Source organism: Lonchura striata, chromosome 2 (genome assembly GCF_050655825.1).
Source record: "Lonchura striata isolate lonStrDom1 chromosome 2, ASM5065582v1, whole genome shotgun sequence".
Classification (NCBI taxonomy): Eukaryota; Metazoa; Chordata; class Aves; order Passeriformes; family Estrildidae; genus Lonchura; species Lonchura striata.
This window is the reverse complement of record NC_140704.1, coordinates 20,412,252-20,440,205: the sequence shown is the minus strand read 5'-3', so window position 1 is coordinate 20,440,205 and position 27,954 is coordinate 20,412,252. Positions and strand designations below refer to the sequence as shown.

The following is a 27,954-nucleotide window of genomic DNA, read 5'->3' as shown; positions in this document are numbered from 1 at the left end:
CTTCATGAAGAGACTGATGTGCAGGGTCCCTTAATGAGTGCCCACTACCTACTGCTCTCTGCAAAAGCAAATTGCCATGGAGGAGCACATATAGATCTGGTCTTCTCCTTCATATCACTCCTGTCTGTGTGAATAGAGGGGAAGCAGAGGAAAACACAGAAGATACTTCACCTGGTGTGTGAAAAGCTGGTGATGATGCATCACATGGAAGCATCCTTTCTCAGACATACTCAAAATGTGAAGTTCAGCAAGGCAATTGCAAAAATAACAATTATAATTCCTAACAAACAACATTATGCCAATCTGTTGTTGTGCTGCAAAACCTTGCACTTTACTTCATATTCTTATAAAAACAAACATTGTATAAATCTTCAGTACACAGTGTGCTATTTTACTGGAATGTGTTACTTCCATGTCACACTAATTGTATTGTGAAACAATGTGTCACTTCATATCTTTAAACTTCAAAATCCCTTATTTCAATTTAGGAGGGATTTCAAAGATGCTTGAATAAGCATGCTCTCTGTGGTTCTGAATGCTACTGAAAGAGAAGTGTGAATGCCATTTCTGTTTTCAAATGCTAAAGCAAGCATGATATAATTTAAATCTTAAAGGTCTAAGAATTTGATATATCCTGTGAATACAAACCTATAATCATATACATAATAGAAATAGGGAACGGAAAAGGTCCTTCCCAAAAGCAGTGTCAGCTAAAGCTGATCATCTGCCAAAAGATCCAGCACCTCTTTTAGATAAATTTCCAACAGCAGCCGTGATTTCACCTCTTTCCTGGGCAGTCTTGCCAGCACTTCTGTACTGGTAATGTTGGAGTGCTTTGCTGTGTTGCTGGCTCCTCAGCACAGCTGGGCTACAGCGGCCCAAATAATCTCTTGGTTGGTCCAGAACAGGCTGGCAATGGTTGTGTTCAACCTGCTTCATAGGAATGGTCCCTGGAATGCTGGGCATCCCAAAGTGGACCTAGAAACCCCTCTGGGGAGGTGTTCACTGTCATGGGTGAAGGACACATGCCTGCATTTATTTAAAGAATAGACAGCCCTGCAATATTGCCTTTTCATTAGTACTATTTAAGTTAAATTACTTAGGGGTTACCAGCTGGAATTAAACCATGAAACAAAGCTTAAATAATTTATTAAGTACACTTTCCCGTTATTTGAGATGTTAGCATACAGAATGGCACCAAATCTTTCCATAAAACCCTTGTCAGTATACCTATCAACTCAACATAAGCTACTAATTACTGTTCTTTTTTAAGGACTATGATTCCTTATTATCTAGTTATTATCTCATGATTTGCAAATAGTACTGCTTTTCCTATTACCTTTTCAGGAGTTCAAGTTAGTCTGCCTGTCTTATAATTCCTTAGTGTTTCGATATATTTAAACCTTACCTAGCTTTCCCCAGTGTTTACTGAGAGTTTGAAATTTCTCCAAGTATTATAGCTTGTCTCTTAGAGTTAAAAAGAATCATATTTTAAAAAAAACATGGGGTTGTCTTACAGCCCAAACATCACATTAGGTTTTCATCTTTTATCTTTCCTGTTGTTTTACGCAGAGTTGGGCACAATTTGTGTAAACTAAACAATACTCCTGGTATAGGAAATGGTCTTGCAAATATTTCCTTATCTTCCATTGTTTACAGGCCTCTGAATGAAGTGTCTGACAAAATGCTATGGAAATGAAGAGCAGGCTTTAAACACTGCATGCTATGTTTTGGTAGGAAGCATTAAGCTCATGTGTGCGGCAATACTGCCTCATGTAAAATGAGAAGAAAAATGTATTCTGCACTGAAGCTTTCCAGAGCAAGTGTGATAGACTGTGATGCTGCCAAGTAAAAGTGTGAGATTACTGAAAATGTGGGCAGGAGCTCTAACTCATTTTAAATGCACATTGGCTTCATAATATGGAAAATCAGCTAATTTAAGAGTTTTCTGCACATGCAGTGATCTGAACAGCATCCAAAAAGAAAGTATTTTGGTGGATGATGTGCCTACTTCAACGAATATTTAGACAAAAGTGGCGACTGAAAAAATCATGGCATTGGCTGCAGAGAATGTTGCCTTGGATAGTCCTTCAGTTGGAAGCTGGCTCTGACTTGAGTTTGAAGCTTTGACCAAGGCATACCAGCTTTCTAGAGGCAATTCAGATCATCCCAGCAGTTTTTAATACAGTGTACTATGACACAAGGTCTTGTATCTGAAGAACTGAAAACACTTTTCTAGATGTCATAGAGACTTCACAACACCATAATTTTGTGCAGATGCAAAAATTAGACGACTTATGGCTTGACTATGGAAGCGAGGAGCACCTGATAGGTTGCACAAGGGCAGAGCTGGGAACTGATACACTAACCTTTAAAGTTTTCTTTGGTCTTGCATGCATTCAAAATCAGGGCAGCTTTGGGTAGTGCTCTGGTCTGATGATGTATTTTTTAAGGTGGTTACACATGGACATTTTAAGGTGCTAGCAGTGGCTGCAGTTTACTGACTGTCCTGTTCACAACAGTCAAGGTGTTGTGGAGTACCAGCAATGGGTAAAGGAAGCTGAATCTAATTCTCGCAAAATTCCTGAATGTGGTGCCTGGTTTACCTCAGGTGAGATCATTCCCCACCCCTTTTTTTGTGTCCTTACAGCAAGGAGTAGGTGAGAGAAGAGAGGGAGAGGATTTAGGGAGTGGCTGGTCTCACTGGATGCCCATGGCTGGTGGTTGGGCTAGCACATACCTTGACTCCCTGTAGCACGAGTAGTTTGCATTGTCAGCACTAACAAAGCAAAAAAAAACTTGTTCTGAAAATGGGATCTGAACTATAAATCCCATCCATGACCATCACCCTTGGAGCTCTTTACCACTCAACGGACTGTCTTCCTAAATATGGATTAATTTAGGGAAAGGATAGGTGCCTTTCTCTCCAAAACAGCCAATTCTGTACAAATGGTGTGACCAGCATAATGTGCCCAGGGCATGTTCAGGCTGAACAAGGTGATAGTTTCAGCATTAGACAGTCCTGACAGGTACACAACTGAACTGATGACTGAGCCACCACTGTCTGTAATTACTGTCTGCTCCTACAGAGCAGGAAGTGACATTCAAATGACAAAAGGAAGTAAAAGAGAAGAAAATGAACTGCAGTGATATTACAATGCTCAGACTATGCCTGGAAGAGAGATTTAGATGCCCTTTATAACAAGGAAATCTGGAAACTATTTCTGATTAAAGCCAAGCCTTGCAGCTATTTACAGAACTCCTTTTGCTATTTTATATGAACTAGTGTGGGCAACTTATCAGGAAAATAAAAGCCAAACCAAAGAAGACCACAAAACCTAAGCCCTACATATCTTTTAATAATCTTTTACAGTTAAGAGATTCCTTTGGTAACAGTCCATGTGAATCTCTGTTCTCTCTCTGCTATCTCCTTCTGTGCTGTTAATTATGAAATTTCCTTCCTCTTTCAGAAAATAGGCTTGATACAATTGTATTTGGAAGGTTTGTGAGGAGGGGAAGAAGTCCAGTGTCCTCTTTGCCAGTGGATGCAAGGAAACTTCAGTCACTCCTCACAACGGAGACTGACAGATAGGTCAGGCCATGAATCTGTATCAGGCATTGAGACATTTTTCAGATATGGAATTTTTCACACACCCTTGTTAACCATCTTTAAAATCACATTCTGGATCTCGCAAATCAACAAGCAACGGGGGAAGAAAATGTTTTAAATACACTTTCCTGCTAACTTTCTTGCTTTAGCATGTTTCTCTAAGGTATTCAAGTCAAATTTGGTATTTAAATTTGTTAGGGAATCCTACAAAAAGAAAAGGATTTAAAATATTGGAAAAAAAAATCACAGAATCATAGAATACTTTCAGTTGCAAAGAACTCATAAGGGTCATCAAGGACAATTAATCACAGGACACCCTAACACTAAATTGTATTACCAAAATCATTGTCCAGATGCTCCTCAACATGTTTGCCCATGGGAAAGTGGTATACACTTTTTTTTATAAGAAAGGAAACAATGATAAAGCAAAGGAAGAAAACAAAGACTAATCTTAGAGATAATATAAAGAACAGACATTTTTTCCAGTTATTTTTAAAACTATATACTGGTATCCAGGAAGTATGACTAGACTAATTATTTTTTCTTCCACTATCCATTATTAAACAATAGTCCAAAAATGCATGTTGATTATTTCCAATGATTGCTAAGCTCAGTTAACAAGAAGCAGTTAAAGGGTAGTACAAAAGGTTGATGAGTGTATCTGCAAAGCAGCACTCATGGAGATATGTTTGTCTGTTGTGCCTCAGCCAAAATATTGGGGTTCAGGTGCTTTTGTTACCAGGCAGGCCTATGCAACCTCTGCAGCTGTGATGTGCACCCTTGGGTGAAGTGTCCTAGATAGGGGACTCCTCCACCCCTTAAATATGGCCCCTGTTGTCAATGGTATTTTTCATGATCTTTTAATTGAATTATGTAATCCACAAAATTAACTTCCAAAAATTAAGAAAATTATATTTATTGCTAAATATTATTTAAGCATGTGTAATATTCTTAGATGTTATGCAACTTGAACACTTTCCAGGAGGCTACATTAGTGATTTAGCATTGGTACATTAAATTTTTCAAAAGTTCTGTCTGAATATAAGCCCATAAGGCAAAACTGATTTAATTTCAGTACACATCCTTTCCTTGCTGTTTTTCCCCAAGTTAACATAATTGACACTTGTACCACAAAAGGCTCATGGATTGAGATGAGAACAGGGAGAGATCACTCACCAATTACTGTCACCGGCAAAATAGGTTCTGCTTGGGGAAACTTGTTTAGTCTATTACCAATCAAATCAGAGTAGGATGGTGAAAAATAAAAATATTTCTGCTTTGTGGTTGCTTTCATTAGGTAGGTACAGAAGTCAAGCAAATTAATGCAATAGCCGCAGTACTTTCAGTTTCATGGTTTATTTCCCTAAATTAGTTCTTATTTTGATCTGTGTGGATTTCATTTTTCTGACCCTGTCAAAACAACTTTAAACTGTTGCCTTAATCATCCTGAATGAAAACGATTATGGAGGATTATGGCAAAGAGTACCTATCCCCCTTGTTAGAACCTGACCAAAAAAACAGCAGGCTCATCAGTATGTTCAACGTAACTTGGCAAAGCAAGACCAATTAACGCCATAACCCATGAGAACAAGGAGTTTGCAATGAGCCCCTGTGGCTGGGGGGGTGGCATGTTAGCTCCCACTCCTATCCATTCAGAGCCATCAGACAGGTGGGTACAAGGTGCTGTTGAGATTGTTCTTTTCCCCTTAGAGATAGTAAAAGTTTCATGAGCTTGGTAGGATTCCAGAGAATCCTTAACAGCTCAACTTTTATGATATCAGTACCCTCTATAAGAGACTAGTGTTGGGGATATTATCATAACTTGAAGTATCAGGGAATTGTCTAAACCCATGCTGGGGAGTACATCTTTGTTGTTAGTCCAATTTTTGATCTTTCAGATCAGGACTGGCCAACCTGCACTCCATGGCTGGATGCAGCTTGTGCTGAGATTCACCTGTGAGCAGTGGCTAGGGGCAGGTGGCTGACATTGCCAGATTTCACAAGTGCAAAGGAACAAGAAGGCAGTGCCACCTCCTGCCTGGTGCTCCCTGAGGTATGTGTCAGGTGCAGGGATGTTGCAAGGTTGGCTGTTCTAACTCTGCTCTTCCTTGGAGTCTGTCCTCAAGGATTTCAGCAGCTTTGAGCAGGTACCCCTTTGCAGGAATCAGAACAGCGCCCTATAATTCACAGTACTGGCTGGAGGAGGAGAGGTGCAAGCACACCAAGTATGTTTGGGGTATCAAGGATGCAGTGCAATTGTTCAGATTTTTATCCCTAAGACCCACCTGAAACCAGGCTGAAGGGAAAACAATATTTGCTTTACTACCAGGCTGCCGCTGGCTCTGGTGTGGCTCGAGTGCAGAGGAGGCTGAAGAAAATGGATCCTTTCCTTTTTATTTCTTTGTTATTATGAAATGTCCAGCTGAGAAGAAAATGGAATTCCTCTTGGCCTCATGTTGTACGGGCTCCAGGATAAGAAAAGGCTGATAAAATTCCCAATATAAATGACAATGTATCTTTTGTAGAAATAGGTCACATGCTGTAAGGAAATATTGTCAGCATGAGGCAGATCACTTAAAGCCAAAGAAAACTTGCTCTTTCTAGGCAAGATCTTTAGCAGCACATTACAAAATTTATGTTTTAGAAAAAATGTATTTTCCAAAAGAAGCAGTTTATTTTATCCTTGTTGTTAGTACATTTTGTCATCATCTGAAAAAGAAAATTCAGTTAACTTTGCCCAAACATCCTTACCTAGCATTTCCTTGTCATTTCTTATTTCACTGTTCAATTTCTTCCTTTTATTTTAATCCTGTATATTTTCTCAGGGAATTAATCCCCTTTCTTGCATTGTCTTTCTGCTGAGCAGACAAGCAGGATCAAATCTTGTATTTGGAATAGGCAGTCACCTTGGATAAAAAGAGGAGAGGATGAAAAATTTTCTTGATATCATATTTTTGCTACAGGTGCCAATCAATATGCTATTATGCTTCAAAGGATACTTTTATATCACATGCTTTTTTCCATTGACAGGTTTTTCTAAATAAAACAAAATATTATGTTTTAAAAATTTGCTGTGATAAATTCAGGCCTTTAAGGTACAGGTACAGGGATAGTCAGGCCTTTACACAGGTACAGAGATAGTCTTACAGTGGTCAGGAATAGAGCATTGAGAGTGCTGTTTTTCTCAAGTTTCATTCTTTAAGTTTGGAAACTAAAGTGCTGAGTGCTGACCTTGGGTAGGATCTTGATCTGAAAGCAATATGTGGCAGTTCCTGAAATTGTGACTGACTTTTGGCTCTCAAACAAGTATTACCTACTTCATAAGAAAAAGAAGCATTGATTTTCCAATGAGCCATTTTTCATGTAGTTTTCTAATTGCATTTATGTAGAAATGGAGGATAATGGTAAACTCCTGTAGAAGGGCAGAATTTTTTCTAATATCCTGCAGATTGAATTTCACTTAAATATTCTAAAACTCAGTTTTGTCTCATCTCACAGATGAAAATATGGAGCTTCTGTGTTTTCCTGGTAGATTTTTTTGTGTTCTGCATAGGTAAGATGTAAGATTTAAAAGCTAAGGCTGAATTTCTCTCCTTAGTATTTAGTTGTTGATTTGATCCCACGAGATCCACATGTCTCCTCAGCAGAGACAGTGGGAATGTAATGAGATATAAGCTTGGGACCACCTGCTTTCCCAAGGAAGCATGGTTTGCCCTCAGTGAGATGTCATTCTTTTTTGAGGGTAAAATTTGTGTCGCGTGGTCTTGTTTTTTAGAAATGTGGCATGTGACAGAATGTTTCCTTATTTAGCACTCAGAGTTTTTACCCAACCATCCAGCCTGCAAAACCAAGGAGGACTGGCTGCCGTCCTTTCCTCAGCAGGAGTTTACCACCAGCAACTTCTCACTCTCAAAACTCTCCAGGTTTTGCTGAAGGGAAGGAAAGGAAACAGCATTTACAATTATGTTCCCTGGGCTCTTGCTTGTTTTCTCACTTGTTCACTGCTCTTTGCAGCTGGCAGGTAAGTGCCTCCTGCTTGTTTCCTGTGAAGCTTGTTGTGAAAGTGCTTCCATTCCTCTGGCTTTTCTGGGTGATTGTGTTTCTGTGGTACTGCCAATATGTACATTATTAGTTTGGAGATGGGGAACCTCTTAATGGCAGGCAAGAGGCCAGGGAGCGATCTCAAAGAAAAAAAGAAATGGTTAGAGACTCAATTCTTAATGGTTTTATTAATATATAGTGGCACTATAATTTCAATAACCCCAGAAGATAAGACCTAAGAAAATAATGCTACATGTTTAAATGCCTTTAAAAATTTATTTAATTATTTACTATTGACTTTTGAGCTATTGTGTCTGGATAGTGGTTTGCAAAATCAGGCAGAGAAAATCTCCAGGAGCAGAAATATTGGTAGGACATTAAGATATTCACAGACGATGGCTGTAAAGGGGGTTTTATTCACTGTTTTGAAGAGACTCATTGAAATCACTGGCACTGATAAAGTGGATGGAAGAATTTTTTAAAAATAAAATAGGATTAAGTTTAGGAAATCTCTTATGGAAGTGCTTTCCCTTTAGCTGCACTTCTCTTGTAAGTATTCTGCAGATCTGAATGTTGAAGGTTAAATTCTTGTGCCTTTCTAACACCTGAGGATTGGCACAGATTTTCTCAGAGTATATGGTATTGTTTTAATCACCAGAATAATTATTTTCAGTGTACTGTACATTATCAATTACATTGATATCAATTTTTTTTTTTGCAAGCTTTTAAAGGAAATGTCTTTAACCTCTTAAATACATCTTTTTTACATTTGACACCTGCTGACCAAGACAAGTATCAGGGACAAAAACTGGTTATGAATCCCACAAGCTTTGGCAGGAAATACAACCAGATGGGTCACAAAGTACAAGACAAGGAAGCAGAGCAAACTCATAGGCAGGGTTCACAACTGCTGCTGATAAACTCATTTCAGGACTGAAATTAGCTCCCTGCTTCTACCCTACCTTGAAGCCAACACTTTAGGCATGATCAGACAAACTGCTTGGAGACCTGGGGACTCAATTTCTGGTGCAGGTGTACCTTCTAACTTCCACCAGACTTTACACACTGGCAAGTGCCAGATGCTGCTACTCCCCAGTCTTTGCTACTTTCTTAGACAGCAATTGGCTTCCCAAAGTCATTCCTAGTTTTGTAGTCAATGGGTCATAGCAGAGGATGGCAGATCTTGTAGTCAGCAAGGCTGAGGAGCCCAGAGTGACCCCTGAGAAGCCCAGACTGGTTCACTCACATTTATATGATGAGAAGGAAAGGATTTACGAAAAGGTGGGTTTGGGGGAGGGGAGACAAATGCCTCAGCAAAGATGGCTGTGTACCCACTGGGAGACCTGTAAGATCTGGAAGGGTGAGAAAAGTTCGTAGAGGTCAATGTTTAAAAGGCCACGCCTCTGAGGACCGGCTGGATGGAACAAGGTAATGGTAATAGCAGCGTGCCTGAGGGAACTCCCTGATGTAAAACCATCCAACAGGCTGCGCTCAGCTGCTGCTGCTGCCCACCACTGATCCACAGCATGGTGATAGATAATCACGACATACATTTTTTACTGTCTACTTTCTTTTGAATCAGTAGAATTGATGTTGCTCTGGACCCTATTTAAAAATAGAATGTTTTTATCTGACATGAATGCAATGACTTCATGTGAATGGGAAGTAGAATCATATCACACATCCACTGTATATTCTATAATATAATAGTTGTTATATTCTATAACAACTATTTGCTATGTGTTGTTTTGTTTTACAGACATTAAAACATTTTTACTGTATAACAAAGTCAACAGACTCTGTCTTGAAGCATCTATTGCACAGTCAGTTAGAACTGCCACTTGCAATCAAGACAATGAATCACAAAAATTCAGGTGGATCACAGATCATCAACTTATGAGTGTGAAACTGAAACTATGCCTGGGGGTGCCACTGAAGAAGGATCAGGCCATGGTCACCCTGTATCCCTGTAATCAAAAAAGTGAGCTCCAGTGGTGGGAATGCAGAAATGAAAGCCTCCTTGCAATCCAAGGAGAAGATTTATTTTTCAGTCCTGGCAAGGAAGAGCACGATAACGTTTTATTAAAGAAGGAGCTGAGTGCAAAGAATAAATGGAATATCTATGGGGCCATGGATGTTTTATGTTCCCAAGGATATGAAGGTACAGAAGATTGATTCTTTCATCCTTTAAATTAATTTTTTTGTGAGTGTTAGAGTATGTAGAATCTTTGGCTCTGGCTATTTTGACTCTTTCAGTGACCACCAGTTTTAGACAATCCATGCACTGAGTTACTTAACCTTGAATTTAGTGTTATATTTATGTCCAAGCATGTATTACACACACACTTTTTTAGTCTATGCATTATAGTACATTAGTATTTCAAGTACTATGAGTATTACATGTACTCTATATTCTATAAATACATACTATTAGTGAATATGTATAGTAGTCTATACTATGTATAAGTATTCTCTAAAGTCACTATTCCCCACCATACTGTGTTACTACATTATTAACAGAGCACATAAACACTGATAAGTTTCTTATACAGTCACAGGGATATGAAATTTACATCCCCATGAATGAAGCACAATATGAGTGAGCTGGGAAAGGTCTGAAGGTACTGATTTAAGCAGAGGAAGCATGGCTTTTTTGACTCAGGAGATAGAGATGTTAATGGAATAATTACAGTCAATTAATTACTAGTACAATTACCTTTTTTGATTAGTTGAAGTCTGATTGTTCTGAATGGCTTTCCCACATCCAGAATGAATGCTCTAAAAGCCACCTCACAAGATATTTGAACACTGAACTCTTAGCTTTGCATGTGGGAAGCTGCTTCAATGTACAAGAAAGATACTTAAAATGGTCACTGAAATAAAAACAGAGAGAGTTAGTCTAATATATGCTTACTTTTTTTCCTCCAGGAATCAAGACTTATAAATATTAGTTCCTGCTCTTGCACATGTTATATAAATCTTAACATTTTTTGAAATAGACGTATCTCAGGGTAGAGCTCTGGATCCTTACTAAGATTGTAAAAGCATCTTGGTCAGAAAATTAATTATAGACCCCAGCTACGATATTACTTTACATCAGAATAGCGCTGCTCTAAAACATATGTCAACAGCTGAAGTCTGAAAAAGTGCTGAAGCTAATTTTTAAATTATTATAGGATAGGAACCATGGAAAGCACTTTGAGATGCAATTCTGCCCCAGCCCTTACTTTTTCCCTAGTTTACATTCATTGCTTTTCGTATTCATGTTATCACTTTGTGTTCTCAGAGACCTTCACGCTGCTGGGGAATGCTTTTGGGGCGCCGTGTGTTTTCCCCTTCCTGTACCAGCAGCAGTGGTGGGTGGGCTGCACGGCCGTGGGCCGTGCCGACGGCTGGCTCTGGTGCGCGACCACGGCTGACTTCGACACGGACCAGCGGTTCGGGTTTTGCCCGTTCGGAGGTGAGGCACCTGTTCCCTCCCAGCTCCCCTCAGCCTGCCTTTGGCAAGCCAGCATGAGCAGGAAATTATTGTCTTTATGATAACAACTCATAACTTACAAGAATGTATTTTAGTATATGATGCATTGCCGCAGGTTGCAGCTCACTACGCAAAGAAATGACATGTTGCACAAAGATGTGAAGAGAGTGATTGAAGAGTAAAACATCATTCAGGTCCCACTTGCTGTGGGGGTGTTGCTGAACAGCACAATAATTCTGAGCTCCTTACTGCTTCCCAGTGAGGAAGTCTGCTGTCACTGTTCTACAGACCCTCTCTGAGGACTCATGTTGTGATGGATGTGGGCACAAAAAGAGCACTGTAGGAAGACTGATGTTGAAGTTAATGTTTCAATTTGCATGATTCTCATGTGAACATATTTTTTTGTTAGAGTGGAATGTGTCCTTTTATCCATGCTTTTAAGCCTTGAACATTTTGTCCAGGAAGCAGACTTTCCACCCCATTGACCTCTTCCTGGCATTCCTCTGCAATTTCAATCACTTTCTTTTATTTCCGCAGTCACTTCCCCCTCTATCTCCCATTATGTCCTGGAGAGCTTTGCATTCATGATGTTGAAATCTCCACCTGACACATCTCATCTTTTCTCTATATTTTTCCCCATGTGTCCTATTCAGCATTGTCTTTTCCTATTAAAATGCCCATTTACTCTACTTGATTTAAAGTGGACTTTCAGTGTGGCACACATCCCTAGTCAACTGTGCTTTCCAGATTCCTGTGAAGATACCTCACACACTGAGCCCTGAAAGTGTGACATAGGTCATTGAATAATTTTCAGAGTTTTTGAAAGGTAGTCCCAGATTTCAGTTATCTTTTTAAAATTCATCTTCATACTGACTTTTGGGAATGATTAAATACCTGATAAAATTTTGTGTTGTGCTTGATTGAGCATGTCGATATCTTCAACAAATCAAAGATGCAAAAGTAATCAGAGGAGGAGCATGGTGCTGCTCAGCACGATTGGTGTGTGACAGGCACATCCAGAGGCTCTTTGAATGAGGATCGGAGTTATCTATGAAATTTTTTGATGATAAATGCAGGTCTATAGCTAGTTCTTACAGCTCTCAGTGGGAGCTGCTGTCCAGAGAGAGAAGAAGAAGCTGCACAAATATTTCAAAATTTTCTCCTGGGACTTCTGCCACACACTCCATGCAATGTATTTTCCTGTGCAATCATTTTCTTTGTGGTAATTGCTGACTTGTCTCTCTTCATGGAGCAGGAGGCAGTATAGGTCAGCTTTACCTGTCAGCGTGCTGGCCTTAATTTTGTCCTTCCCCATGTGCTCGTAACATTTTCAGTGGTCTTGAAAGAGCAGCCCAGGTGAAATTGAAGAAGACAAATGAGAACCTGCTACACAGAATGAGAACCTGGAACTCAGTTTTCTGCTGCAAGTTACTATGACCTCTGCTGTTATTATTGTTTCCACAGATAAAGACAGCACATGGACTACAGATCTGTCAACAAATGTTCAGTACCAAATAAATTCTGACTCGGCTCTCACATGGCATCAAGCCAGGAAGAGCTGTCAGCAGCAAAATGCAGAATTACTGAGTATCATAGACATCCATGAACAAACATACCTTAAAGGTAAGGCAGTAAAGCAAACCCTGGGTTACATTCAGGATCTGTTCAGGCCATCATAATAGCCAAGGATTATTTAGTATGATTTTGGCCATTGCCTTTGGACCTAAATAAGTGTGGGCAAGAAAACAAAATATTTTAGAATTTGCAAGTTCATATCAAAATTGCTGCCAATTTACATAGAATTCCAGCATCCTGCAAATGTAACAGTTTGACTTCATATTTACAAATCTTGTTTTTATATCTATCTATATCTAATCTATATCTATATCTATATCTATATCTATATCTATATCTAATCTATATCTATATCTATATCTATATCTATATCTATCATCTATATCTATCTATATCATCTATATCATCTATATCTATCTATATATCTTTATCTCTCTCTCTCTCTCTCTCTCTATATATATATATATATATATATATATATTTAAATGGAGGAAAAATCCTGAAAAGTAAATTAAAGACTTATTTTTGGTCAAAAGGAAACTTCAAAAAAATTGAAAAGAAAGAAAAAAAGACCAAACTTTATGTCAAAAGGAGGACTTGTTTTGTTTCAAATGCCATTTTGACAGCTGTTTTTTTCATTCACTTGGCAAATTGAAAAATATCAGTTATTTTCAGATATCAAATTGCAGCCTTATGTATCCACACATAGATGAAGAAATTATATGGAAGAAATATTTATTGTTGGTTTTAAGGATTAATTTAACTTCTAACAATTTTTTTCTTGTTTATATATCTTCTACCACTAATTCTACTTAAATGTACAGAATTTAGCCTATTCTGCAAAAACAATTTTGTTTTGCATATACTCTGTGGATATAATCTGTGTTCATTTTGCATTAGTTGACAGGATAAAACAGGGAGTTTCTGTTTGTTTACTTTCTTATAGAATTCAAACTTTGGCATATTTCAATGTATTAGGTACCATAGTATCTACAGATATTTGCAATTAGCTATTTAGGAGTACAAGTCTTCCTAGAGACATAGTTAGTGACCATTGCTAATACAAAAGAGATTTATAAAATAATTCATCTTATTTTTGTAACTTAGAATTAACAGAAGGTACAGATTCTGCACTGTGGATTGGACTCAACAGACTGGACTTGAGTAGTGGGTGGGAGTGGATTGGAGGCAGCCCTTTCCAGTACTTAAACTGGGCTCCAGGTAGATGTGACTTTGTTTGATTTTGTATTTCCAAAGAGAAAATATACTTACCTCAAATATCGCTGTAAACTTTATTATCACATAGTTATGCCATTAGTATTTTACCTTTTCTTGCTTTAGCTTTAAAAAAATGTCTATTTCTATAGCAATATGACACAGAAGCTTTCAACATATTGCAAAAATATTTTAGCTGTAAAAACAATACTTGTCTATCCCAAAAATATTCAGTCTTCCACTTCTTGACTAACAACTAAAGTATGAGTTTAAAGTTTAAAGTAAAGTGTGTAAGGTAAGTGGATACATGTTTGTATCCACTTACCTTACACGCATTTCCACTACTGGAAACATACCTTAGCTCTTTCCAAAGCTGTGAAAACATGACCTCCATCACTTCATCCAGGAGTGGTCTCTCGTGTGCATTTTAGACCTTAAAACTCTGATTTTCATTTTTTTTTCTCTGTACTTTTTCAAAGGAAGTCCATCTCCAGAATCTGGAAAGCTCTGTGTGGTTTTGAATCCTGAAACAAAAGCTAAATGGCAAAATTTGGAATGTGATCAGAAACTTGGTTATATTTGTAAGAAAAGGAACTTTACTTTGGTTCCTTCAGGTATGTTGATACATATTGATATCTAAAGTAGAAGCTGTTATCTGAATTGCTTGACTTATTGACAAAGATGAACAGAAGAATTTTATTAGAGATAGAACTATTTCTTGTTTCTCTGGTTTGCTTTCTACAATGATTGCAGCCTTTCTAGTCTGAGCTCCAGTTCCACAACACACAGACTGAAACAGATAAAAGCAAAGAATTTCCAACTAGTCAGTCCTGTCTTTCAGGGGCCAGGTCTCCCCTTTATGTACACAGACTGCTGACTATCAAAAAGGAGAACAACCCAAAAATTATTTTTCAGAAGTGGGACATTAGTAAATAAAAGCCTAAGAAAGAAAGATGCATAACTTAGTGTGGTTCTAAGTCATTCTCCATGACTTGTGGTCAACCAGCATCCAGAGAAGAACGTTCAGTGTTCACTGCAGACATGGTGGAAGATTGAGACAGTGGAAGATCAACATATTGAAGTGAAAAAAGATATTTTAAGTGTATGAAGATTTCCCTGTTGGTGTGACCCTGTGTATTCATCTAGCTATAAATTCATCTTGATGGCTTGTACTCTATCAATATACTTAATCCTTTAAAAATTCATAAACCTATGTTAGCTGCAGATGTCTGATTTATCCTATCTGACAAATAAGTACTAGATGATACAGAAGCTAATAAAATAATTAATTACAAAACTAATACATTTGATTAATACATTACAAAATTAATATATTTGTTGCAGACATTTGACTAAACTTATATATTAAAAAGCTTTCCTTCTCCAAGCTAAAAATTGCCTGGTTTAGAGAATCACATTTATGTCTCCTGCATTTTGTGTTCATCATTTCCTTATGATGAGAATTTCAAAAGAAAATTCTTAGTTTAGAACTTTTGCACAGATGACGTGGAAGTATTTTCAGTGTCATGTCCCTTGCATGGCAATCGGAGCTGTAAAGCCTTGGGATGTGTTCCTAGGTGACCCTGGGCCTGTTACCTGCCCAGATGGATGGGTGCCCTTTGTGGATCACTGCTATAAGATCTTCAGGGACAGCAAAGGATGGGAAGGAGCATTGGCATCTTGTCAGAAGGAAGGGAGTCACTTGGCCAGCGTCCAAAGCCTTGAGGAGCACAGCTTTATGGTGTCTCAGCTTGGGTACAGTGAGTATTTCCAGGGGGGTCTCTTGCCTTTGCCTGTATGGAAAACAAGAGATTGATAGTTCCTGCTGAATTCCGGATGTTGTCAAAACTCTGATTTTATTTATTGCCAAAATAATTGATGTAGGTCTTGGGGGCTGGGTTTAGGGGCTTTCTGTTTTTTTTCATTTTGTTGAAAGAGGCTTAATACATTCATGGTCCAAGTTACATAAAAGCAGTATTCTAAAATTTGACGTGTGCAATGGAATTGAACAGTAACTATTCAGACTTCTACCATTGTGGCCTAGCAGTATTAGGCTGGTAATTCACACCCACTGTTCTGAGGAGGGAAAGCAAAATTTTTTTCACCCAGTGCAAGAATTTCCTTACAACCTAATTTTCCAAACCATACAGTCTTTATTTTTTAATAACTATATGAAAATATTAATTTATACAATTATAGAATATGCTGCATAAATTTTTGAAAGGAACTGTATGTCCAAAGTCTAATGGTTAGTGCTGTGAAAAGGTGGAGTGCCAAAAGAGGTCTTTTCTCTGTTTCCATCTTTAGAGCCAACAGACAAGCTGTGGATTGGGCTGAATGACCATAGGGTTCAAATGTATTTTGAGTGGAGTGATGGTACCCCAGTGACATACACAAAGTGGCACCTGGGAGAGCCATCCACTACAAACAACAGGCCAGAAGACTGCGTCCTGATCAAGGGCCAGGTGACATTACTCAATACATATTGTACTTCCATAGTAAAAATAACTACTTAATAAAAGAATAACATGCTTTGTTATTTCAGCAGATGGCTAAGGCCAGAAAAAAGAGATGTAGGGATTTAATTGAATGAGGTTGAGAATGAGATTGAATGTAACCTTAAAAAAAACCAAAAACATTACTTCATCACTGGTGAAATTTTCTCTTTAAGTACATCTGAAAGTCACAAATGAAATTATCGGGGCTACAAAACTGGTCTCTGAAAGTATTTTGAGTACATTCTCTCCTTTTCTTCTGGTGGCAATGATGGTATATGGGGATCTCTGATTCTTGCTGGCTTCTCTTTGCCTGCTTATTTGCCATCCCATAGTACAACTGCCTGTGCAGGACCTAGCACAACAGGTCAGGGAGCAGCTCCATGTACCCTTCTCCCTTCTTGTCACTGCCAGCTGAGGCTATACTGCTATAGCACAGTCTACTATTTCACAGAATATGAGCAGATTTGGTTTTGATATCATGTAGGAAAATTGGATAAGGAAAAATACTCCAATTTAAAAATAAAGGAGAAAAAAATCATATAAAGTTGAATAATCTAAAGGAGATAAATAATGTCTTGCTTTATAATGAATTTTTTTTTTTCTATTTCAAACTTTTTTCCTGACACAGAATGGCTATTGGGCAGACCATGTCTGTGAGAAGAAGGCTGGCTACATTTGTAAAAGAAAAGCTACATCACAAACAGCTGGAGAAAAAGAAAGTAGCATTGCAGGTTGCAAAAAAGTAAGTATATGAGAATGGAACATCATTTTCTCAGATGAAATAGGTACATTAAGAATCTATTAGAATTATTTGAATTATTTGAATTATTTACATGGAAGAGTTTTTTATTTTATTTATTATGAAGTTTCTCCCTCTCTCTGAGTTACTTGAAATTTTAAAAAAATACATTTACAGAAACCACTTAGGAATCTGTAATTTCACTGCAAAAAGTTTCTAGTTAATAATATTCATGATCATTGTGTTTCATTAATTTTTAAATGTCATATTTCACTTAATGCATGATACCACAAGTATTTAAAATTTGTATGAAAATCCTAAAATCATCTTACAGGGCTGGAAAAGATATGGGACATACTGCTATTTTATTGGACACCTTCCAGCAACATTTTCAGAAGCAAACACCACTTGTGAAGGAGAAGAAGGTTACTTAGCCACAGTTGAAAGTAGGTATGATAATGATTTTTTATTAGCTTTTAAATATCTAAAAATTGTATCTTATGAAATATTCCTAGAAAAGCTAGGGTCTTCTCCTCCAGCTTGAAAAGAAGGAATAAGAGAAAAAAATTCCATCATCACAATAGACTAGCAGGATTTGGGTAAATGACTTTGTTTTCACTTGCATCTTGATGATGTCTTTTACAGGTATGAGCAAGCCTATCTGACTAGCCTTGTTGGGCTGAGGCCTGAGAAATATTTCTGGCTTGGCCTCTCTGATGTGCAGGATCAAGGCACTTTCAGCTGGGCCAATGGTGAAGCTGTCTCCTTCACACACTGGGATGCAGGAATGCCTGGTAGGTGTGGTGAGGGGTGGTAGGTACTCTCTGACATTTAGATTTGTGTTGGTATAATGTCCTCTGAATTTTATGTTTTAAACTTTAGTTATATTTTATAAGTACTTCACTTTTCAAATCCCATATTCTAATTTCAAAGGGAAAATTTTAAACTGCATTTTTATATTAGGACACCTGATATATTTACCTGTAAGATCAACTTTTGGCCCATCTTCACAGGGAGATAAAAGGAGTTACAAATGGGTCCTAAGACTATTCCACACATATCTCTCTAGTGAAAAAGTGAGCCTGGGAGAAGAGTTTGAGATAGAGCAACTGTAATATGGATTTTAAGTTAGAATTCCAAACTCAAAGTGTGAAAAATCATTGTGCCATTATTATTTTTATGTGTGATACTAAGAAAACTTCATTCATGGGTTCATATTGTGCAGAAGCACAGAAAACAAGACTTCATGATGCCATCTGCTCTCCTTGGGATATATTATGTTCCTCTTAGTGATCATTTGTCTGAAGACAATTAAAAACATTCAGTGAGGTTATAAAATATAAAATAAAAACAATAAAAAATTAAAAATTATGAAAGACACAGATATAAAACCTTAGCAAATGCCATAAGAAGAAAGCTTGTCAGGGAGTCTGTGCTGTCAGAAGATGATGCTGTCAGGGCACGAAGAGAGCATTCAGAAGTCATGTTAAGCAATCTTCCCTCTCTGACCATCCAAGTGCCACTCTGGAGTCACACTCACACCACCTGAGCTGGGACCAAGGTCCCTTCCCAGCCACACCCCCACACTCACACAGTCAGACAAGGTTTCCTTAACAGCTTGAACCCAGGTTTCCCCAGATTTTTTGATCCCTAAAATAGTTCAATCATGGTGCAATAATAAAATAACAGCTTGAGCTGGGTGCCTCCAAGGAGGGTCCATGAACATGGCTGTTTTGCAGTCTAAATGCAGTAATGCCTGGGGTCCTTGGCTCCTGCTGAGTCTTGGGTGTCCAGTCACCTGGCTGGACCACTGGTGCCTGTGCCCTTTGCTGTGCAAAGGGTCAGCACCTGTTCACAGCCCTTTGCCTTGGGTCAATCTCTAGCTGGCACTGCAGCTTGAAACCAAAGTACCCAAAGCAAATGCATTCCTCAACAATCAGGGTGGAACAGTGAAGAAAAATCTGTTTCTTTGCATTTGAATTCACTAAGAAGAAAATAGACTTACTGTGCTGGAAAGTTTCTTTGTGGGGGTATCTTTGGAGAATCTATTTCAAGCTGAAATATCAAGAAAATAGATTATGGAGGAAATTGATGGCATGAAGTCAGGACTCAGCATGGCTGCAAAAGTATCCAGGAACTGTTAAGATTACATTAAATAAACCCTTCTCTTTAATATGTAAAGAGAGCTTTAACTTTAGCTTTCCTGCTAAAACTGCCTTGACATCTAAATTTTGCTAAAAGACAAATTTGGTGCCAACATTTAAAATGGTGACAGAGAGATATGGGGACATACAGATGAATAAGTCATTAGTAAATGAATGGAAGCTGTAATAAAGATATAGTGGGAAAGATACATAAAATCACTTCTGGAAAGGGAGGTTATGCTTATAGATCTCCCAGGGCTCCATACAGAAGGTTAAAGTATATGAATGAAGGAAATCTAGTAAGTGTGGTCCATCACAATTACCAAAAGCCTTTCAGTTAATCTAACATAAGACAGAAAAGCTCTTACACTAATGAAAATATTGATAAAAGGGCACTGACGGGAAGGTGAATTTTTTTAATGGGGGCTTTTTTTTTTTACTGGGGAAGTGTGTTCACCAACAGAACCCCATAATGACTGTGCTGCTCTATATATTTGACAGAATTAAATAATTCACACTTTAAAAAATATCCAACGTTTGTTTGTTTGTTTTTCTCATAAAGGAAATAATCCAGGATGTGTAGCCATGAGATCTGGGAATGCAGCTGGATTATGGGATGTTCTTGACTGTGAGACAAAGCAAAAGTATATTTGCAAGCAGTGGGCAAAGAGTGCAACAGTTCCACCTATTCCAACTACTGCTCTGGTCCCCACATGCCCTGAAGGTTGGGTATCAAACAACCATAGAAGTTCCTGTTTTAAAGTAAGTGCCTAAATAGTTAAACGAAGCAGCTTAGGTGGGGAAAAAAACTAAACAAGAAAAAAAAAAAGAAAAAAAAAAGAAAAATTAACTTACATCTTCATTTTGCAATATCTCAGACTGGAATAGAGCAAAAAGAAAAACCCTCAAATTCTTCTAAGGAAAATATCCATGTGAGGGAGAAACAAAGGAAGATAAGGTTGAAGGGAGGGAAGGGAAAGGAGGGGAGAAGGGCACAGGAAAGAAAATAAGGAAGTGTGTGCTTCAGGGATGAAGGAACTGGAGGAGGAAATGGAAGAAGAGGAACATAAATATCAAGGCCCAAAAAAAGAAAAGAAAAAGAAAAGAAAAAACCAGGAAATAACTCCATATTAAAAATATTAAAAGGAAAATATCAAAATTCTGTATTAAATTCTGTATTAAAGCAGAAGCAGCAAAGTTGGCTTGTCAGTGCTGCTCTTTATGTCTGTTGTGCAAAGATGTGGTGCTTGCCTGAGAAGTGTGACAATTTGAGAACAAACAGAAACAGTGAGGTGTAGCCTACAGCAGCACAATGCCTAAGGCTGGTCCTTGTTAAAATCAGCACATTACTCCACAAAAAAAAAAAAGAATAAAAAAATCATGTGAAAGGTTAATTAAACCAGTGTTTATGAAGGACATTTACTTGAGAATTTCAGATGCAAAGTTACAGATAACTTGTGTTTGAAAGTTTGAAACACATTCAACTGTATCTGAGCAGGCATAAAAAAGGAGTTTGAACAAGAAATGAGTGTAATGTGTAAACAGTGATTTGGGATCATGCAAAGTTGAAATGTGCTAAGTGTAAGGTGTTAATATTTTTATCACTTAATGGAGTCCTTATCTTTTTTTTTCTTTTTTTAATTTCTTTCAAATTCATTTGGAGTGCTATGTATTTGGGCTTCTTTATTCCCAAATCATAATTTTAACTTTTGTCAAATCTGTACTTGTAGTCTTTTAAACCAGTTAGACATCATACTGCAAATGTAAAGTGAGAGTTGTAAATTAAAATGAGGTTGTTCTTTTGCCTGAATCTTCAGACTCCTCCCAGACTATTTTGCCTGTCAACCACAGCTACTCTTCTTTCTCTTCATATGGAAGCTGGCTTGGGCCCTTCTTCAGTTAAAACAAATTAAAGGGAGCTGGGGAGCTGTATTCCTTTTTCCCTTCTAGCAATTCCTTTTTTTTTACCACTGTGCTAAGTAGGCAGGCAGCTCTAATGTAAAAATTCTAGGAACAGAGTGGGAAATGCTATTTCTCTTACTGACTTTAATACTTGGTTCATGTGAAACCTCATTTATGTTTAAGCAAGACTAGAATTCTTTTATTATTGTAACATGTATATAATATGTTTTTAATTAATTTCTCCATAGTGTTTTTGCAGATCAAAAATTAGAAAGAAGTCATGGTTAGAAGCTCGAGATTTTTGCAGACAAATAGGAGGGGATCTGGTCACCATTAGCACTAAGGAGGAGATGCCATTACTAATTCAAGCAATGAGGTAGGTATTTGATGTGTATTTATCTTACCAGGTTCAAAACCTTTTCATATGTACTTTTATGAATGATCCCAGATGACTTCTAAAATGTATGGCTTCCTCAAAAGCCAAAAGACCTGTGATACTTTGAAATTTATCTATGCAGTACTATTTTAATCTTTTTATGAAAAAAAAAGTGATCTGTGTCAAGAAAAGTTTTTTTTAAATCTCCACCAGTATCATGCTTACTAGATATAGTTTAGAAACACATGAAATTAGCAGTATTTTTACAAGGGTAGAAAATATGCTCAATGTATCTACTGTTGGTGTAGATATGCATCAACCTTTCAGTGGTCAGTGCTGAAACTGCTTTTTGAATCTGTGAAGGTTTTCTCTGATTGAATAGTACATTAGGGAAATACATGATCAATACTACTAATAAGTCTGATAAGCTACTGACATTGAACCACAAAAATATTACACATTTCTACGAAGAACATGCACTTAGCCAAAGGTAATAGGGAAATTTGCAACTTCACTGCTTTTACAATATACTGTGGAAAGTTCACCTATGTATTTCTAGACTTTTTTTGTGTGATGTTTACTCACTGCTCAGTCCTGTACTTTCTTTTAGAGCCACTCGCTGTATGTTTGAAATAGTTTGGCTGGGTATATTTTCCTTGAATCCAGATGAAGGATTTGCCTGGAGTGATGGCTCTCCAGTGAGTATTGTAATTTTTCATCATATTTGTTTGCTTAAAATACTTTAGGATTTGTACATATACTTTTTGGCTTTTTCCTGTTATCCTCATTAAAGAAACCACAAATCCTACAAACATTCATGTAGCTGCTAATCTGTATAGTCATGACTAATATCACAGCTAAACATTTAAATACATGGAAATTATCCGTATCTTATCAGATTCTGTAGGTTTCTGTGTAACACTCCAATTCATTTTCTCTTCAAAGAAGATAATATTTACACCTATGTTTAAAACATAAAAAAATAATTATACTATATCATGTATCCTGGCTCTCATAGTAACCACAAGCATCTAAAAAGCTAATTAAACAGCAATCATGTTTCCCAGTATACTCCTGAATCCCCCAGTAAGTGGTAGCACAGGGGCTTTTAAAACCAAAGCTCAGATCTGTAATTTTAATTTATTTATTTCTGGGAATTTATCCATCATCTCTTGAGCCCATGCAAATATCAACAGCTGTGAAAAACATTCCTGCAGGATTCTATTCCATTTACTACTACACCTTATTCTTTGGATTTCTTTAATACAAGCAAAGATCTTTTATCTTATTCTGTTCACATTACTTTCCACAGAAGTTTCAGAAAGGGACATTATCAAGAATTCTTGATAATTATAGATAGGTTGTATCACATGTGTCTCATTTGGATGTCTTCAGAGGTACCTCCTCTAGATTTGTAGGACATTACTTCCTTCTCAAAAGTCACATTCCCATACTCATTAACCACAGGGAAGGGAAAAAGTAATGCTGAATTGATGCACAACATGATCACTGCCACCAGACAGATGTTGGACAGTGTAATTTTGAACCAGGTCAGATGTGGAGTGAAAAGTACCCTGTCTGCACATGATTAGTGATATGTGGGTAAGGTTCACAGCTAGATAAAGTTCATTACAAATAGTTCCTTTGCCTGTTTCTCTTCTTCTCTTTATGGCTCAGGGCACAAACAAAAAAACCCTCCCACGGCAAGACAGGCATGTCTGAACACTGATATAATTGGCCCACTCTAAAATCCTTTTACCTATAGCTTTCCCTATAGTACTTGCAGTGCTTTTTAGCTAAACCCAGAATCTTTGAGGCAAAAACAATTAGTTTAGATTTTCCTGTGGAAAGTACAGATATAGAAACAGATAAAAAGAGTAACAAAGTTGATTTCTTCTATAGGTTAGGTACACAAACTGGGATGGTAGTCCAAGGAATTCAGGACGACTCCAGTATTGTGGCTCATTCCATCGTTCAGGATATTCTCAACCATGGTCTCTTTCGGTCTGTCAAGTACAGCATAATTGGGTTTGCCAAATAAAACAAGGTAGATTTTTTCTTTTTTTGTCGAAAAGATTAAAAAACTTTAATAAGTAATTGCTTTCTAAGTTAAGTTACTGGAGTAAGACACAAAATTTTGAAGAACTACTTTTTCCAAATGGAGGTCAAGAGTATTGAGTAACATATTACAGGCTGAGATTTTTCAGTTATGAATGATAAGAATGAATTGAAGGGGTTTTTACATAAAATAGAGTGTATAAATAATCCATATTACAATATTACAATTTTTTTATATTAAGTAACTTTTGCTTTTATTTTTGTAATGTTGGAGTTAAGGAGTTGTAAGGGCTTGTATTGTATTACTTACAATACTGGTTTTTATACTAACACAGGTGAAGCTAAAAATCAAGTATGACATCTTTTTCAGATATATTGGTATTTCAGGTTCTCCTGTAGATTTATTCAGGATTCAACTGCTTTTGGAAAAGCAATGGTTCATAGCTGTGCTATTTCTTTTTCTATCCAAACCAGAAATAACTCACAGCCCTTAGATGTATCTATATCTATCTATACCTAGGTATATATATATCTGCATGTACATAAAGTCATATTTCCTTTTGCTTATTAATATTACTGAGAGAGTTTTCTTGATAGAGCTAAAATAAATCTAGTGGAAATTTTCTCCCTCTTGATGGAAATACCCCCAGGTGAATTACGGAATATCTACGTATGGATCAGTAAAGGAGCTGTATGTCACATTTTAAAGTGTTTCAGATAAGTCTACTGTGACTTACAGGCCTGAAGAGCAATTTTCCCTTGCCCTGCTCTGTGCAGGAATGTGATTCAGCCAAAGCTATGGCTTTGCTGAAGTGAAGCACCACTTATGATACAAAATTAAAGATGGCCTTGCATATTGAGCACTGTGAAGCTGAACTGAATGGCTAAGCCTGCTTGCTGGTCAATGGCAAAGGGGTGAAGGATCCTGATCTGCTCCTCACCCTTGCAGTCAATCACAAGCTACATCATAACACATTCTAAAGAGATGCCTCATACCTTCTATTTTCTTCCTTTGCAGGAGTGTCATTAAAGCCGGAACCAATTGACACATATGGTAGGTCTTTCTATATATTTACTTTTATTATTAATATTTTTTTCCTAAAATTGTTATTATAAAAAAAAACCTTTTGTGTTCTAGACACATAAAATTTAAGGGTATCTTATTTATCTTCCAGAATATAAAACCACTGCAGATGGATGGGTCATATATGAAGATAAGCTCTACTATATCAGCAAAGAACAGGTCTCCATGGAAAGAGCCCAAGAGTTTTGCAGAAAGAATTCTGCAGATCTAGCTGTTGTTAACAGTAACAGTGAGAGAAGGTTCCTAAAGAGAGCACTAAAAGAAAATGTAAGAACAATTATAAACGGATAGCCTAAAGTAGAAATGCTTTTGACAATTTTCTTGTAGAACTTGAGTTGTCCTACAGGCAGAGCCATCAGCATTTTCATTAATGAAATATCCCCAAATGCACCCTTTGATCCTGTGGGATTTGGCCTCCCCTGCTTCACGCCAGCTGCACTGATGCAGTTGACAGGAAGAGTGATGTGGGAAGGTACCAACTCTTTTGGAAAGTAACTGGTCTTTGAGGGAGAATAAAAAAGGAGTACCAGTTTCTGATTCAAAATCTGCTTCTTTTCTACTCCATCCTAAGGGCCTTCAGTGCTGCAGGTCTTGGCTCTGGTGTCCCAGATAAAAACCTGACTTCTGTGCCTGGGCACATAAGCACTTTGCTGTGGTTAACTGCAAGCAGGTGCTCTACTGCTGTGGACTTCAGTGGCTGCTCTGTGGACCTAATCAATGGTGTATCAATTTCTGCTTGTTTTGCTTCAAATATTTTTTTTTTTTAATTGAAGTAGTGTCTTTCTGATTTAGGAGAGCTATTGGAGAGGGCCAATAGGATACTTCATTGGTCTAAGAGTGAGCCTTGATAAAAAGTTCAGGTAAGTTAAGATGATCAGTGCAGCTTCTAACATGTAGAAACAAATATAATATTTTATGAAGCTGGAGGGACTGAATATGTTCTCTTAAAGGTCTGAAGGCTGTTCCACATACCCTGTACAAAGCAAAATGGAATAGTTCTAAAGTCCAATAATTTCTCCAAAAAACAAATAGTAAAAGAATCTTTTTACCTTGAGTAAACACTTAGGCAAACAAAATCTTGGCAGCTCTACTCTCCATACACACTTTCTCAAGTTTCTTCCAGCAATTTGCCTCATAAATTGGAGTGATACTTCACTATGCTGAATTTTTTACCTCTGAACATACACATGTACACTTAAAACATGCTCTGTATCATAGGGTTTGGCTTTCTTATGCTTTTTATCTATATATCAGAGGGATTCTCCAGAGTCAGGAAGAACACAGGCAATGAGAACAAAAGGTAGTCTCTGCAAACTCCTATTCCAGGAGAAAATTCAGCAGTAATTTACAGTACAGAAACAGTAACAAGTATTCTGAAAAGACCAACACACAAATCAACACAAAACTAAGAGATACTGAAGAGCGTGATACACTGCTTACCTTCCTACCTGCTAGTTAGGATGTGCCTGGGAGGTGAAAAAGAAGTGCTTCTAGCTTGACCTGGAAAAGGTTAGAGGGGATTTTGCACTTTAACCTTTCTATTTTAATGACATTGTTTGAATATATGTAAATACATTACCTTGAGAAAGGCAGAAAAGGAGTGGGGAGAGAAGCTGATAGATGATTTTAACCTCCTGATTTAGGAGTCAAATTAGGGACATACAGCACTTCATGGATCCAGTGAGCATCTCCTTTGTTTACATTAATAGTATCATCAGCAGCAAGACATAGATGATACAGCTGAATTTTTTCCCACTTCAGGCTTACTTATCTAAATTTTGAAATTTAATTACAACATGATTAAAACGTGGTTAAAACATCCTCCAATAGCAATATATTGAAGTAAAAAGCAGGTAAACATAAGCAGGAAAAAGTTTCAACTTTGGTACTTTAAAGTTGACATAATGTCTTTTAGCTTACTGGAAAATAGAACACTCCCCCCTATACCCCCCACAGAGCAGAGTAAATCTAGAGAAGAGTATTTTTATTCTTCTTTTCACCTACAAATACACCAGGAATCATCAGACTGAAGAGCACAGTATTATCTAGGGTTAAAATAGTTATTGTAATAACTATTAAGACAAAATTTTAATATCCTTCTCTGTGTTATGAACAACTGGTTTTGATTTCTCTTATTAAATGTTGTCAAAACAATTGTGGCCATTAACAGAAAATATGCTTGGTGTACTCTTTTTCTAATTTGCAACCAGAAATATTTTACAGAAATTTCTGCAAATTAGAATAATCAAGGAAAGAAAGGGCAATCTCTAATAGTCCTTTCCATTGTAGTCAGTTCCCATGAATTCTCATAGACACTCTTACTCAAGAGGTATTCAGTAAGACTACCATGTCACAAATGAAGGTATTAATTATTCACTACTTGTATATCTTTTCTTTAAGCTGGGTGGATGGAACTCCAGTAACCTATGTGGCCTGGGCTCCTAATGAACCCAATTTTGCAAATAATGAGGAAAATTGTGTGGTAATGCTTTCAGAGCATGGTAAGTGAAAATACAAAACTACCAGATTTTATTTGTCTGTGCTTGGATATAACTGATGCTGTCAAACATCTGCTGTCAACTGTCACACAGCCTTTGGTTGCTGTTTTCTGCAATTTCTTTCCAGTGGCAAACCAGCACAATGCAGTAACTCTTCCCAGTCATGGGACCACTAGCCATGGAAGAGGCTATGCCCTTAGAATGGGGAGATTTCAGTACCATGAGTAATTTAAAACAGATATTTCATTCTGGGTTTTGTCCTTTTTACAGGACTTTTCACTACTTCTTTCAGTAAAAATTTGTATAGTCTATCCTCTCTACCATGAACTTAAGAAACCATTTATAGCAGCTCCAGGAAATCAGAGTTGAAGGTACAAGTCAATGAGGAAAGAAACAAACACATCTAATGTCCTAAGATATGTTTACAAGTACACTGAAATGCAAATTTCTTGCACATCCTAGAGCTCTATTTCTTCTTGGGTCTCTTTCTGTAACTTTAATGAGGCTAATGGGACTTTAGTAAGCACATGTTGATCTCTCAATTATGTTTTACAAATAATTCATGCAGTATGTTTGAACACTGTATTGTGTCATTAGATTGACTTAGTATTTCCTATCTCATCCATTTCTTATTAATTTTCTTTTCAAACTTGCTCACTTTCAAATATACTTATTTTCTTTTCAAATTTTTATTTTCCCTGTTGCCTGCAATGTGATGATGCCAGAGCTCAAAACA

At 37.3% G+C, this 27,954-nt stretch overlaps 1 protein-coding gene across 1 annotated transcript in view; it reads left to right on the top strand.

The window, feature by feature from the left end:
- The first annotated feature begins 7,363 nt into the window (after positions 1–7,363).
- LOC110476206 (macrophage mannose receptor 1-like) overlaps positions 7,364–27,954 on the top strand; it is a 33,717-nt gene continuing 13,126 nt past the window's right edge. Inside the window, exons 1-19 of the mRNA XM_085573055.1 lie at positions 7,364–7,631; positions 9,411–9,812; positions 10,938–11,111; positions 12,594–12,752; positions 13,812–13,925; positions 14,399–14,533; positions 15,497–15,679; positions 16,227–16,384; positions 17,046–17,159; positions 17,491–17,606; positions 17,802–17,950; positions 19,863–20,062; positions 21,451–21,578; positions 22,189–22,276; positions 23,481–23,625; positions 24,655–24,690; positions 24,812–24,987; positions 25,513–25,580; positions 27,121–27,221. Of these exons, the coding sequence (XP_085429181.1) occupies positions 7,574–7,631; positions 9,411–9,812; positions 10,938–11,111; positions 12,594–12,752; positions 13,812–13,925; positions 14,399–14,533; positions 15,497–15,679; positions 16,227–16,384; positions 17,046–17,159; positions 17,491–17,606; positions 17,802–17,950; positions 19,863–20,062; positions 21,451–21,578; positions 22,189–22,276; positions 23,481–23,625; positions 24,655–24,690; positions 24,812–24,987; positions 25,513–25,580; positions 27,121–27,221 (2,704 nt within the window). The 5' untranslated portion in view covers positions 7,364–7,573. The remainder of the gene's footprint in view (positions 7,632–9,410; positions 9,813–10,937; positions 11,112–12,593; positions 12,753–13,811; positions 13,926–14,398; positions 14,534–15,496; positions 15,680–16,226; positions 16,385–17,045; positions 17,160–17,490; positions 17,607–17,801; positions 17,951–19,862; positions 20,063–21,450; positions 21,579–22,188; positions 22,277–23,480; positions 23,626–24,654; positions 24,691–24,811; positions 24,988–25,512; positions 25,581–27,120; positions 27,222–27,954) is intronic.